This window comes from Cibotium barometz, chromosome 44, assembly GCF_041138505.1.
Source record: "Cibotium barometz isolate CiBa-2024 chromosome 44, ASM4113850v1, whole genome shotgun sequence".
NCBI classification, from domain to species: Eukaryota; Viridiplantae; Streptophyta; class Polypodiopsida; order Cyatheales; family Cibotiaceae; genus Cibotium; species Cibotium barometz.
In genome coordinates this window covers 12,171,546-12,186,695 of record NC_141089.1, presented here as the reverse complement: position 1 = coordinate 12,186,695, position 15,150 = coordinate 12,171,546, and the positions used below count along the sequence as shown (strand labels likewise).

At 43.5% G+C, this 15,150-nt stretch overlaps 1 protein-coding gene across 2 annotated transcripts in view; it reads left to right on the top strand.

The window, feature by feature from the left end:
- Positions 1-14,346, top strand: part of PAT2 (protein affected trafficking 2) — an 80,656-nt gene extending 66,310 nt beyond the window's left edge. The window contains exons 1-10 of one of the 2 annotated variants that reach the window (XM_086782244.1): positions 37-55; positions 531-780; positions 867-1,092; positions 1,194-1,456; positions 2,198-2,371; positions 10,780-11,103; positions 11,294-11,494; positions 11,732-12,954; positions 13,055-13,306; positions 13,386-14,346. In XM_086782244.1, coding sequence (XP_086638370.1) covers positions 622-780; positions 867-1,092; positions 1,194-1,456; positions 2,198-2,371; positions 10,780-11,103; positions 11,294-11,494; positions 11,732-12,954; positions 13,055-13,306; positions 13,386-13,749 — 3,186 coding nt within the window. In that variant the 5' untranslated portion in view covers positions 37-55; positions 531-621 and the 3' untranslated portion in view covers positions 13,750-14,346. Of the gene's footprint in view, positions 1-36; positions 56-530; positions 781-866; positions 1,093-1,193; positions 1,457-2,197; positions 2,372-10,779; positions 11,104-11,293; positions 11,495-11,731; positions 12,955-13,054; positions 13,307-13,385 lie in introns of those variants that run through there. The other variant, XM_086782243.1, reaches the window with a different exon arrangement.
- The last annotated feature ends 804 nt before the right edge of the window (positions 14,347-15,150 follow it).

Sequence of the window (15,150 nt, the reverse complement as noted above, 5' to 3'; positions counted from 1 at the left end):
GATTCTTTGCTATCGACTCAACAAAGTCGTGATACATTTGTACTACCACAACATTGTAAGTAGGTAATAATTTTTAAGAAAATGTGTATTATTTTTCTTTTATGCTTTTTGTTGTTATAGAATGGAGAAAGCACAGTAGATCATATAATATAGAGCAAGTAATCTTCCAACCAGCTCCATCGGGAATCAAAATGGTGCGGTTGGTGGAAAATTGTCACCGGAAGATGGTCGAAAGGGTTGGCAGAAAGCGGGAAGGAGATGGTGAACAGACGACAGGGGTGTGGGGAGGCAGCGGGTGGGAAGATCCGGAAGGGTGGATGGAAGATGGCGAAGGCAGTGAGGCGCACTTTGGGCCGGGGGGGGGGGTGCGGGGGCGACAGGCAGGGATGGGGAGAGCTCCATCTCGGGCTTCCATCAGACCTTGGTCTTGTATCTTTGGCTCTATGTATGCTAGACTTGATAGAAGTGTAGAGTCTGAAGCTTGTGCAGTAAATTTTTGGGTCATTTCTAATAGAAGTCGCTATATGCAGGCGCCCTGATGAAGCCTTATTGTCGATCAACACTTTCCAAAAAGACTTGGTCGATTTCAATCCACTGGTTCGTGCATGGGCCTTGCGTGCTATGTGTGGTATCAGAGTTCATGTGGTAGTCCCACTGATGATGATGGCGGTCCAAAAGTGTGCCAAAGATCCATCACCATATGTGCGGCGGTGTGCTGCCAATGCCATTCCGAAGCTTTATGCCTTGAATAAGGAACAGTATCTTGATGCTCTGGAAGAGGTGCTGCTTGGTTTGCATGGGTATGCATGTCTCAATTCATGGTATTTAGGTGCCTTTGATACTAAATCACATTATTTCTGCTGTAGCTGATAGGCATGCTGCTTGATGACAAGTCAGCTGGTGTTCTTGGAGCATCAGCTGCGGCGTTTACTGTAGTCTGTCCCGAACGTTACAGTTTAGTGTCACAGAGGTTTCGGGAGCTCTGCGACTCACTTCCAGATGTTGAGGAATGGGGTCAGGTGCTTTTAGTTGACATTCTTCTTCGCTATGTCGTTGGAAGACATGGGTATCATGCAGAAAGTGAGGAAAAAGGTATGTTAAGCAAAGGAGAGGCAAACAAAGTAGGTTTTGTCTTGCCTTCTGAAGTCACTTAAAAGATAAAATATTATAATGTAATCTTGTATTCTCCACAGAGGGGAGGACAGGCTTTTCGAGGTCAGCCAGGACTGAAGACTATGTGCCAGATGTGAGAAAAGATGAAGTTCGTGAAGAAAAGGTGCCGGATAATACACGGTTATTACTGCAGTGTACATTACCCCTGCTGTGGAGCCGCAACAGTGCAGTGGTCTTGGCAGCTGCCGGAGTTCACTGGCTTCTGGCTCCCAAAGCAGAGCTGAAAAAGATAGTGAAGCCATTGCTGTTTCTTATGAGGTCCTCATATGATTCTCAATATGTGGTAAGAGCATATCGAATTCTCAATGGTAACATCAAATGCAATTAAGAAAGTGGAGAGTACATTTTCTATCAGCATGACGAAATGATTTGGCTTGGGATGCTCTTAATTTAATGGTGAGGCGGGCCTAAAATTATTATCCTAACAAGTGTTGTGTACCCGCTAGAAGCTCTTACCTTGGCTTTATATTAAAGAAAAAGGCTTGAAGGCTTTGCTTCTAGGTTTCTTTGGAAGTGAGTATTTTAAAATTAAGCATGCAAATATTTTGGTTCTACCAGAGTTGGCTTCCAAATAACTTTCATGTCTGCCTCTAACTTACATTATCCTGAGTCTAACATTATCCTGAGTCTACTGTCATTGCTTCCTTTATGTGCCTCCACACTTGGTGCATGCTAGCCATTCCTATATGCACCATTTGCATGCTGGTCTTGGTTGTATCGTCTGTATTACAGCTTACATCCATGCTCTACGCCTTCAAGTTTAGCATCTTTATCTTCTTCATCTGCTGGCTGGCCATGATGGGCCTGCATGCTGCTTGGAGGAGACTTAGGTAGCACTGGGTGTTTGAAGAACATTCATATACCTTGTCTTGGATACAGTCCATGTTGGGCCGTAGTTTAGACTTGTTTGACCTGTGAGAGGACTTTGTCCTGTTATCATGATAGTTTTCATTGAAGTTTGTGAGTACTTCTGGTTGTGCTTTTTATGTGCTTTTCAGTAACAAGGCAGGAATGTCATTTATAGGTAATGGCCAATCTGGTAACACTTGTGCAAGCAAAATCTTATTTGTTTGAAGACTTTTATGAAGAATTTTTCATACGGTCATCGGACACCCATCAAATCAGGGCAATGAAACTGGACATTTTGGCCTTGATTGCAACTGAATCCTCCATCACTGCCATACTGCAAGAATTGCAGGCAAGCTTCATGATCCTTTTGTTAGACAAAAATAAATACTTTGTTGGAATCTTTATGTGGATAAGTGAAATTTGCTTAGTAGATGTTGTCAATTTCTCTTTGAATTGATTTTAGTTTCATGATTATGTTTCATGATCTTTTCAATGGTTTATTCTACTAAATAGTGTAAGCAAACCTCAGCAGACATGAAACGCGTCTGAAAAAAATTACTTCAAAAGAGCTGGTAGCCAGATGGAATGGAGCAGACACAACGGGCATCTGTTTGTATGACAAAGAGTTGGTGGATGTTGGTTCATGCTAGTCACAAGGTTCCTTCGGCTTAGAAACCCACGAGGTCTGGAAAAATTTATATTTTATAAATTGTAAAAACTTGTAGAAACCACTAGAAAACATAGTTCATTGACAGTTACCATTTGCCAATTGCATGTGGTGGTGTAATCCCGTTTCTCTATCTCCCCAGAAAGTGGTAAGAGAATAAAAATAGGACGGGTAGAAGTAACCCCTAGGTAGACATATGAGAGAGAGCAAGAGAGAGATGTTATTGACATCTACGAAAGACCTGAAGGGTCTATGAGATCAAAAAGCTGTTACATGTAATCCATCAGTAATCTGGATGTTCACACTCACATATCTCATAAGGTTTGAGTAATCTGGATGTTCGCACTCACATATCTCATAAGGCTCAACAGTGGTTCAAATGGCCACATTTCAATGAGACTTCATTGTCTCACCTCTTTTGGGGTGTGATATGATTCTTGGCATTCAGTGGTTTAGGGATTATGCACCCATTTCTAATTAGAGGCAGGACACTTTCACTATTGTTGATGGTGTTGCTGAGCGTGTCTTAATTTGTGGGGATATACGCATTTTAGGTATTCCACTCATCTCACACATCCAAGCCCATCGAGCTATCAGAAAAGGAGCCGAGTGCGCTTTGATTTATGTTCGTAGTAGCCAATAGTTTGTTGTTCAATTAGCAACTCCTTTGAAGCAACAACTGGATGGTTTCCTAGCACAGTTTCAAGACATTGTGCTAAAGGATGGTGTCTTGCTGTAGCTCCCACCCACTCATCCTGAGGATCATCGCATTGAGTTGGTCCTCGAGACAGAACCGCCCAGTAAGTTCCCCTATCGCCTTTCTAAGGCATTGGAGGGCGAACTGGAGCAACAACTTTCCCAGTTACTCTGAGCTGGATTTATCTGGCCCTCATTCTCGCCCTTTGCTGCACCAATCCTATTTGTGCAGAAGAAAGACAAGTCCGCGTGATTTTGCTTGGACTAGAGGGTACTTAATAAGCTCATAGTGAAAGACAAGTTTCCAATGCCCAAGATTGAGTATATCCTTGAGTGACTCAGTGATGCAAAGTTCTTTTTGAAGATAGATCTCAAGAGTAGCTATCATCAGGTTTGGATCTTTACGGCTGACATATCAAAAACAACCTTTAGGACTGAACGCGACCACTACGAGTTTGTGGTGATGCCATTCGGCTTCACAATGCACTGGTGATGCTTAACAAGATGTTTCGGGCGGGTATTTGTGGAGCTCATAGGAAGTGTGTTCATCTTTTTAGATGATTTGCTCATCTTTTCTACTACTAGAGAGTAGCATGAGCAGGATGTTAAAAATGTCTTGCAACTTTTGTGGACAATGCATACTACATCAATGCAAAAAAGAGCGAATTTGGACTGTAAGAATTTCATTATCTAGGATATGTTATCTGTGCAGACGGGATTAGCCTCGACGCTGAAATGGTAAGGGCAATTCTTGAATGGAATGTTTCCAAAAATGCTTAGGAGATCTGCTGTTTTGTAGGTCTCTGTCAAGCATACAATTCATATATGGACAATTTTTTTGACCTTGCATCATCTCTTGCAGATTTGCTCAAGGGCATGAAGACGCTTCGACAGAAAGTGTCCTCACGGGCAAAGCACTCGAGGCATTCCATGCAATGAAGAAAGTTGCCTCCGAGTCTGTGGTTCTCAAATTGGCTTCATGGGATGATCCTTTTGAGGTGATTACTGATGCCAACAATTTACCCATAGGAGCTGTCCTCCAACAGGAAGGGTGCCCAATGGCTTATTATAGCCAGAATTTCGAGACCGAAAACTGTCCCAGAGCCTCTTCCAAAAATATGAGAGAAAACGCTGTGAGAGGCCTTGTGATTGCTAAGGTCCTACTGTTGCCGGGGTGCCCCTGACCTTGGGCATTTAGGTCCTGCGGCCTAGCCGTGCGGTATATGCGAAGATGGGATACCCAGTGTCTCCTGCTTGTCCGTAGGATCATGCCAAGTCCACTCCCTGGGGTCCCATTGGAGGCGCACGAGGGGCCAGCTCTCCCAAATCCATAAACGCTAGTCTCTCCCTGGCCACCTTGGCCGGAGGGGGGTCAATGTGCCACTCATGTGCTTGAAATCCGATCACCCTCACCCTCTAGAAGGTGCATCCACTGAATTCATCCAAAGTGTACACTCAACCAACCCCCACTTATATAAGTGCATCCTATAGCTATAAATAGCCATAACTTATGGGGTCATCATTTATGAGCCTTAACCTTTAGAAACAGCCGACATCCCTAATCCCAAGGCTCCTTATCCCCTAGATTAGGTCCACTAACCCAAGGTTAGCATCAAGTATGTAAAACACTTCCCCTCCTCAGACATTTACATCCTCATAAATGAATGTGGGATGATGTATACATAGTGTCCATGAAATCTCGTAATGGATGAAAAAAGATAAGACGAGTAAAGTAAAACTGAAAACTAAAAGCTAAGATCTCAGACTTTGAGATTATACAAGATGAAAAATCTACTGTGAGGATGTGGCCAAGGGCGAGGATCTCCTGAATCTGGGGCTTATGAGCTAGAGAAAGAAAGTTATATTAAATGTCTACAAAGGCCAAATTGGCCTATGAGACCGAAGTGTTACCATGACATATCTCATTCTCGATAGTACAAAAATGAAATGAACTGAATGTAAAAGGGTAACAACTAGGTATAGTGATAGAGCTAATTGATAGATGACGTAATGTACAAAGTTCTTAGGGTGCCTATCAGCCATGGGCCAATCAAGGGTAGCTGCCAAGAGGCCGCCTAGGTCCACTTAGTTTGATGGTTGAGTGGAAGTAGTCCGGTGCCATTGTAGGATTTTATGAGAGAGAGAGAGAGAGAGAGAGAGAGAGAGAGAGAGAGAGAGAGTTATATTAACGTCTATGGAAGATCCCAAGGGCCTATGAGACCAAAAGTCATACAATGGTAACCATGGATATACTGAGCCATGGAAAACTGAAAGAAAAAGTAAAATGAAAACATATGATAGTACATGTGATCAATAGATGATCATGTGTAGAGTGAGATATGCTGTGATCAGCTAGTGATGATACCCGCATCGGCCAGAACCGATCTGATGGTGGAGTGAATGTTAGGCCTCTGTGATGGGAGCGTGTCATGTCGGCGGAGAACCTCACGAATTTCTCTCTGTGTGGTGGAGGGACCTGATGCTTTGGGTCGGGGATGTCTGGCTCGCAGAATGGATCGAGCTCTCTCGCTAAGAACTCCTTTGGGGCGTGGAGCTAGTGCATGGATACGAGTGGTGGGCTCTGATGTCGTAGTAGAGGAACTGTTGTGGGCAGTGGATTCCGATGTGGATGTTTGTACCACAAAGAAATCTGTGATGGCTCTCTGTGATTTGCCTGTCAGAGCTGGGGCTGTCTCTCAGTATGCTACCTCAACACTATGTCCCTGTGTCATCTGAGCTCCATCAAGTACATGCCCAAGCACCTCTGATCCTCAAACTGTATCACTCATGTGGGTGGTCCGAATCCCTTTCAGAAGAGGCAATGGAATCACCCCCGTATCTCGTAGTAAGCCGGGCAACTGAACTTATTATGGGCCTCATCCTCTACTGCTCTTGTGGTGCATACTGTGCATGTCCTCTCCTCATGTGGGATATCCTCAGCTATGCCAGTCTCTACTTTGAGGCGGTGGGAGGATACCCTGAGCTGGCCGATGGTGATACGCATAGCATGTGACATGTGTATCTGTATGGAGAGAGAGAGAGAGAGAGAGAGAGAGAGAGATTAAGTGCCTACTAAAGACCCAATGGGCCTACGAGACCAAAGTGATACAATCTGGAGCTAATGAGGGGACAGCTCGAGGTGGGTCCACAGGATCCACTGTTTGGTTTTCTCCAACTCCTGGGTTTGGAAGAAGTTGGTGATGGTTGGTTGGCGAGGGAGGGGTTGGGGTGGTTGGTGCTGAAGGTCTCTCAAGAAAGTGTCCGTGTCTGCAGACCTCAAGCAAGAAGAGCCCTACGCAACGCTGGTCCGGGAAGTCAATGATCTTGGAGAGTCGACCAAATCCCTCATGAAGCAGACACTGAAATCTCCCAGGAATTTCATAGTATACTGGGCAATGCTCCTTTGTCTCAATCTAGTAAGTAGTGATGTCATCACATGTTGCATGTGTCACCATATGAATGTGTGTGAATGGGTAAAAAAATAAGGCTCTAAGCCTACAAAAGCATTGTAGTTGGTGAAGAATCTATATCAATCAATCTAATCATCGTTGAGTCGTGCAATTCCCTGTCTGTTGAGCTTTCTCACGTTTCTCTCTCTCTCTCTCTCTCTCTCTCTCTCTCTCTCTCTCTAAACACACACACCATGGATAGGTTTCATCCACCTTAGCTGTTCCCTTGTCTGTGTAAACCCTAAATCTCTACACGATGTAGGCCCACGGTTGGGTGGTGAGGTTTTTTCTGCCACACCTAGTTTTAATCACGGATTAGCCAGTGTTTAGGGTGCTGAGCTTTTCTTTGCCACACCTAGTTTTAATCACGGATTAGCCGGTGTTTAGGAGATCATGGGTGGGTTTAGACCAGGCAGACTCTTGACATCTATACCTGCACACTTACCAACTGTGAGTGAGCCGATGGAAATATGGTATGAGGTGGGGTCTGCACAATATATGGAGCTTGTAGCGCCAAAGGATGCGTCTTCTAGTAGCATCCAAACCAAAAGGGCAAGGCCCGGATGCGAGAAGGCCCCAACCAGAGCTACAGCCAGGCAAACCTGAAGGGTAGAAATAGAAGGGGAAGAGTGTTGTAGTTTCCAGCCACTCACATCCTGGCCAGGTATCTCGACAACTCCCAGAGATCTTGGAAGAATTGTCAGATGTATCCATGCCCTTCCCCCTAATGATGAAGGCGGAAGAACCATGAGCCACCCTATAGCAGCGCTCATGGCCATTGTAGTGAGCTGGCAAGATCAAGAACAGTTAAGTAGTTAGTGATGAAGGCGGAAGAACCATGAGCCACCCTATAGCAACGCTCATGGCCATTACAGTGAGCTGGCAAGATCAAGAACAGTTGAGTAGTTAGTGTCACTAACATGGCCAAGATGCGCATACACTTATACACAAGTACATAGAGTTAGAAAACACATAGATCATTCTTTAGCTATCATAGTAGCTGGAGCACCATGAGCTTAGAGAACTGTGCTCTGCACAAAAGGCGAGAGGCCACTACAGGTACCTGGTTGCAGTACTTCTCACGTGAATATGTGAATGCCTTCGTCTTCTGCCATGCCTCATGGAATCTTGTCTTCTGTGTAAGCCCAACGGGGCGTGCAGTGACAGACTCAACCACTTGTCCAAGAGATAAAAATATAAAGAGAGAGGGGAGACAGAAAAGGGAATGGGGATCTTGCACAGTACACCACATTGAGCGGGGAACAGGCCCTTCCCCCTTTCAGGAATTTATTCAGGAACAATCCATGGGCACACTGGCCAGGATTAATACAATCAATGAATACAAAACAAACAAATATGCCGATGTAGGATATCCAAGTCGATGTCGATGTCAATGCACAAGATCTCTGATGTCGAGCACATGACGGGGATGACCCACAAGTATCTTTCACTGGGCTAGTACTAGATCCAATATCCAATACAGTGGATCCCAAGTCCAATGAATCCAAATCCAAGTCCAAGTCCAAATCCCAGTCTAAAATCCAAGCTCCATGTCTAAGCTCTGTGTTCCATGTTCATGTCCAAGCTTCATGCCCAAGCTCTATGTCCAAGTTCTTCATGTCTATGCTCAAGTTCAAGCTCCATGTCTAAGCTCTGTGTTCCATGTTCATGTCCAAGCTTCATGTCCAAGCTCTATGTCCAAGTTCTTCATGTCTATGCTCAAGTTCAAGCTTCCATGTCCAAGCTCTAAATCCACTCGCACATCCCATGAATAATCTCCACAAGTCCTATAGCCTTGTCGAATGTTGAAAAACCTAGAGAAGCTTTTTATGGCAAGAAAACTGATATAAAACGTGTTTTAATGGTTTTCGGGCGATAAAAACCTCCAAAAAGCAGTTTTTAGGGTTTTTGGAATTTTCTGTCCGTACAACTGTACAGATCCGTACACTCATAGTTGTTTCTCGCACGCGTACGAACCTGTTCGTACGTACGAGTCGTACGGTACGAGTTAGTTAGTTAGTTTTTTTTTTCCCCCCAAAAAAAAATTTTCCTTGAAAAAAAAATTCCAAATGCTAAAAAAAAAATAGAAACCCTGCTTTACGAAGATCCCAAATGCTCGCAATACTTCGCAACTTTCGTGTCCACTCAGTATTCCATATGGGGTTGTGGAGAGACCTAAAAAATCTGGCGAGGTAGACTGGTAGTGTACACTTGATTGGTAGGATGAGAGAATCTTGCTACATCACTTGGGGATCCCTGGTATAGGTAGGCTAGACAATTAGATTCTCAAGTTATGCACGAGGGAGAACATTTGGACATGGCCATTTTGATCTAGAGAGGAGTCCCTAAACTTATCACCCTAGATGCACTCCTCGTATTTGTGCAAGGACGGTCCCTTAGTCATAAACGCTACACTGGGAGACCTTTGGTATTGCATTACCCATCCATGTTCTTTTTTGGAGACAATCGGGAGATCCAACCGGGAGAGACACATATCCATGTACTGGTTTCTCAAGCACTGTAGACTCCTCCCCTCCCAACCTTCCCTCACATTCAAGCTTGAAGCTCCATAGCTTGTAAGTGTAAAAAATAAAAACCGTATTTTATCGTACCGTATCCCAAAATTTCATATCGTACCGAATATTCCCGTACGGTATCGTACCGTACGGTATCGTATTTTCGTACCGTGACAACTATGCGTACACTCACATTGAAAGATGGTGATGTGGCACTGCAGTTGCTGGAGGTGCTCTGAAATGAGTGGGTAGCGATGAAAAACTCCATGATTTGGTTCATAGATGATGATGAAGAAGATAATCTCCACGCTTGAACGAAGATGGCAACACGATGAAGAGGTTCTTCTTCAACTTGATGCTCAAGAGAGGCTCATGCTTATTTTATACTTGGGGAAGCCTTGCTTTTTGCCAAAAAGTAATGCTTTTGCTTTGCTTTTGTCTTTTTATTAAATATTATTAATAATAGCCAAAGTTCTTGATTTGTGCTTTTACAACTTCAAGGCCTTGCTTTTTGGCCCTAGAGCTGCTTTTTGAGAAAGCGTCTTTTAGCTTTTTGGTCCGGCTTAGTCTCCTCTTTTCAATGGTGCCCTTGGCTCATGGTCAACCCTGTTTGACTTTTTGCTTTTTCTTGCTTTTTGACCAAGAATGGTGCTTTTTCTTAATCAATCCTTATGGACCTGTCCCCATGTCTTCTTCCACTTGTCTGGTGTCCAGGCATGGATTTCATTATGTGAAATAGAGCTAGGAGGGACATTCTGGATGTCGGTGAGTAGATTCATAGTTAGGGTTGTCTGTAATGACTGTAGAGAAGAGTTTCCTGTTTAAGTTATTGAGTATCTTGACTTGAAAGTTCAGCTAATCCATAGCAAAGGCACACCTAAGGGAGTCACCAGACTCACCCTTACCCACACTGAATGTAGAAATCTGGATAATTAGGGAAGTCTCGTAAGCATGTTGGGAAAGGGATTTTTGCCATTCAACATTGCTGTATTGGATTGTGGAGCAGGGGTTAACGCCACCAATTGAGCACCTGAACTTGTATCCAGGCATTCACATGCACACATGCATACATGCACAAAAAGTGTTTGAAATCCCAAGTTAATAATGGATTAGTTTTTTCAGCTAATCCATAGCAAAGGCAACACCTAAGGGAGTCACCGGACTCACCCTTACCCGCATTGAATGTAGAAATCTGGATAATTAGGGAAGTCTTGTAAGCATGCTGGGAAATGGATTTTTGCCATTCAACATTAGATTGTGGAGCAGGGGTTAACGTCAGCAAATCGAGCACTTGAACTTGTATCCCGGCATTCACATGCATGGATGCACAAAAAGTGTTTGAAATCCCAAGTTGATAATGGATTAGTTTCTCATAATATGCCTTGTTTATGGGATTTTGTTACTCAAGCTCATTGTTAAAATAATGCAGGCATATGTCTGTGATCCTGATCGCCAATTTGCCGCCAATGCCGTGAGTGTGATAGGAAAATGTGCTGGAAGACATCCTTCCATTGCTTCAACTTGTATGGAAGGACTCCTCACCCTTGCCAGGGGAAGTTGCAACATTTCTGCTAGTGATGGAGATGTGCTGAGGCCCAAAAAAGGTGGCACGATAAAGGTAGCACCGCTAAAAAAGTTTAGAGACTCACAAAGCTGTAATGGTTCAGAAGAAGACAGAGAGGCGGCTGTGGTTACCCAAGCTGTGCTTGCGATAAGATCCGTTGCATCTCAACACTTCAAAGAAGTCGAGAAGGTACCATCAGCTGCAAACTTCTTAGATATAAGGCTCTACTATATGATTTGATCCTTGTTTTCTCCCTGATTAAGGTGTTGTTAGGGCAGTCAAAGCTTTAATGAATTCAATAATGTCTTCTCTGGAGGTGTTTGTAGGTGTTAATATGCTTTTGAAAATGGTAATTGACAATTCAATGGATGGCGCCCAGGTTTTTGCTCGGCTTGTACGTGACCTTGACCTTATCAGGGTGACTGCAGCTCGTGCTGTTGTGGTTTGGATGATAGGAGAGTACAGCAGCAACAGTGCTCTGATTAAAGACATGTTGCCTGCCATTTTTAGTTATCTTGCAGCATGTTTTGTAAATGAGGAGGCTGAGTCCAAGCTGCAGATTCTTAACTGTATTCCCAAGGTAATACTGCAACAAGGTTATACCTCTCCGTTGCTGCCTTACATGAACACCTTACATATGCATGTACATATGTAACGGCATTAAGTCATTAATACATGGGTACGTACCTTCATACACACACATACATATATAATTACTTATGCACATGTGTGCATGTGTGTATATGCTCGTACATTAATACAGTGATACATAGATGTTGAACTTGAAAGAATAATTACTTGGTGAAATGTATTGCAGATAGTGGTGCAATCGTGGGAAGTTTTGGGTACGTCTACTATCAAGCCTGCTTTACTGGCATTGGCATACATACTTGACCTTGGAAGCTGTGACATAAACTATGATGTTCGTGATCGGGCTCGCATGCTCAAGCAGCTCATAGGCCTGCACATAAAAGCCACATCCTGTGACAATTTGGAAATATCTGAATTGTTGAACAAAGTCAGCCTGGCCAAAGTACGTGTTATTAATTTGGGAGCAACTTTCTTTCATGAGCTCGAAGGGTCTGAGGAAGCTTCTAGAAACACACTCAGGATGTTGGCTGGCCATGTTTTAAGTTCGACAAAATCGGCATCTTTTAATATGTCCACCTCACTAGATCGAACATTCTTACCTGGTTCCATGTCCCATATTGTACATCATAATGCTCCTGGGTACAAACCACTCCCTGAGCCTTGCAGCCTCGAAGACCCTGGCCAGTCACCGATAGATGCTACTGGCATTGTTGAGGTTTTTCCCAGTACTGTGCTGGGATCAAGACAAGGAAGACCTGAAGAGCTTGGTGAGGAGAGTGATTACAGTGAAAGTTATTCTTCAAGTTCAAGCAATACTGGCAGTGATGATGATGACAGTGGCTTGTTGACAACTAGGCGTAATAGGTTAGATAATGGCATAGCTCACACAGGTGTGAGTGAAAGCGGGAGCATGAGCTCAAGTGGGACACCAAAGCACAACATGAGCCTTCAAGGTGACTCAGGAAGCACAATACGTCAAGACGCAGCAGTTGGACCGTTGATATGCTTGTCTGATAATGAAGTTGATGTCAACTACCAAACTTCTGCATCAAGAAGTGAGGAAGTAGATGCTCAGCAGTCTGTTAGAACTGGGCTAAGTTTGAGATCTTCTGAGGACTTGGAATCTTGGCTTGGATCTGGTAGCCTGGAAAGCACAAAGCAATCGTCTCAGGAGCTCAGGACGCCTACAGGCTTTGTGACTCTCTCGCTAGATTCCATACACACACAGCCCAGAAAGATGACCTTGCTGGACTTCACAAATGGAGAGGGATTGGAGGTGATGTACTCTTACTGTTTTGTGGTTCCAGCAAACCACCATAACATGGTATGGGTGAAGCTTTATATTGCCAATAGGTCATCAGATGTGCTATCTGCTATCTATGTAAAGGATTGGGAGTCGGAGGCAGCTGTTACAGGGTTGGAAACCTCAAGAGATGATGTTTTGATCAAGTAAGCAGTCACTAAACCCCACTTTGTCTAACATATCAATGAAAAAGACATTGTGAAATGAAATCGTTTGCATTTGAATGTGATAATCTCCAACTTTCAGATCTGGAGGACTTGTTATCCCATCGCAAGAGATAGAGACCCTCAATCCTCAACGAGTGAGGGAGGGTGACTTATATGTGGATTTCCATCAGCAGCTGGTGCCGGTGAAGCTAGCTGTTTACTGCAACACGAAGTGTTATCCAGTGAAATTGGTGCCAGATATTGGTGCCTTTCTGAGACCAAAGGTGCTGACGTCTGAGGAGTTTACGGCTGCAGAATCAAGACTATTAGGCATGTTTGAGACTACACGCAGGTGTGGTATCGTGCTTCTACTTTTCTTATTGATTTCTGTATGGTGATTTGAATGTGTCATCGTCGTGATTGCTTAGCAGGTGCTCTATAGAGAGGCCTATGAGAGGTCAAAACAAAGGGGTACCAGAAGCTGATGAAGAAATGCTCTCCCTTGCAAGATTGATTGCATTGAGAGTAGTAAGCCATGTTAATGCCTTCTTAGTTACGGCTACAATCCCTGTATTTCCAGGAGTTATCAGTGATGACGCTTGGAGTGTCCACTTGAAGTTCAGTGGGGAGACTTTGACGGAATCAATGCTGTGCTTGGCGACTATAACATTAGAGGCACATAGCCCCACTGAGCGCAGCAATGATTTACCGGTTCTAGTGAAGGTTAATTGTGAAGACTCTGTTTTTGGCCTGAATCTTCTGAAGCGACTCCAAAAGGCTGTTGGTGAAAAATAAGAATATGTTCAGTGCCAAGCTTCTAAGCCACATGTTTGCCTTGAGAGGTAGCCCAATGCAAGGCAAAACCCATTGAGAAGTCTCTTACTGTTACTCCCCCTTACAAAATGTCTTTGATCCTTGAATGCATGAAGAATAATGGAAATTGGTGAAAATGTGCACTTCCTTTTATATATAAACCATCTAACCCCATGAAGCTGCCATCATTGGGATCCTTGTGTGCAACATGCTGGGATGATCCTACTCCAGCCACCCACCATCGATGCTGGCAATCACTTTTCACCCCCCCTTACCCCGAAAGGCGCCATGTTGGATAAAGCAAAGACTGAATGTGGAATCCTTGTTATAAGATTGTGTTATTCTGCCTTTTATCATGTGTGGGATTAAATAACCCACGGAGCTTTGGCTTGCACCAATCTCCCAACAATCCTTTTGCTATGGCTATCCTGCACCTTTATTGCCAGCAATCATTCAAATAACAGGAGTCATGTATGTATGTATTAATGGACCTGGGAGAAGGGTTTGAAAGCCTCGAGTCTACTTGTGTATATGATGTTTATTGGATTTAAAGAGGGGTAAGAGAGCCCACTACAGTATGATCAGGTTTCTAGCATTTTTAAACATGAGTTAAGCTAGAGCTTGTAATCTCATCAATTATGCCATCCATCTTGCAAAGACTTCTTGATAAGAGAGGGTGGTAGATCGTGTCCACAATTTTTGTGTTTTTGCTGTATTTGGAGAAGTCTCTCTCTCTCTCTCTCTCTCTCTCTCTCTCTAGGCATCAAACAGTGAACTTCATCTCTTTCTCGAGGATCCATCTTTTGACTGTGGCTTTGAATGAATCTCTCTTCCTCTCAGCTCTTTTTGACAAGATCAGTCATGTGCTTGCATGCTTGGGCCTCATATAGTCCAATGCTATGACCTTTTTTTTCCATTTTCTTGTATAGATGCATGCTTGCATGATTGAGTCTCGTATGCCATATTCGATTTCAGGAGATGAGTTTACTGTATGAGATTGGTCAAACGAGCTGTAATTGGAAAGGGGCCACTTTTGCAAGTGGGGGAGAGAGAGAGAGAGAGAGGTTTTAATTCTTGCATGGCAACATATTTTGGTGATTCTACATGACATTAGTCTTGTAGAAAAAAAAACCATTTTTTGTGCCTCTAGGATACTATTCATTTTTCATTTCCTTCTTTCACTGTTAGATTTGAAAGAAATTACTTTCAACATAACGTAGTGGCTGTAAAAAATTCTTAACATTCGGAAAGCCCTTTTTTAAATAGGTTATTTCTAAAGGGCTCTACTCCCCTTTAAACAACATTTAAAACAATTGGCTGTGTTTTGGAGGTTTACATCTCTTAAAAAATTAGGACTCAATAACAGTGAGGGTAAAAGTATGC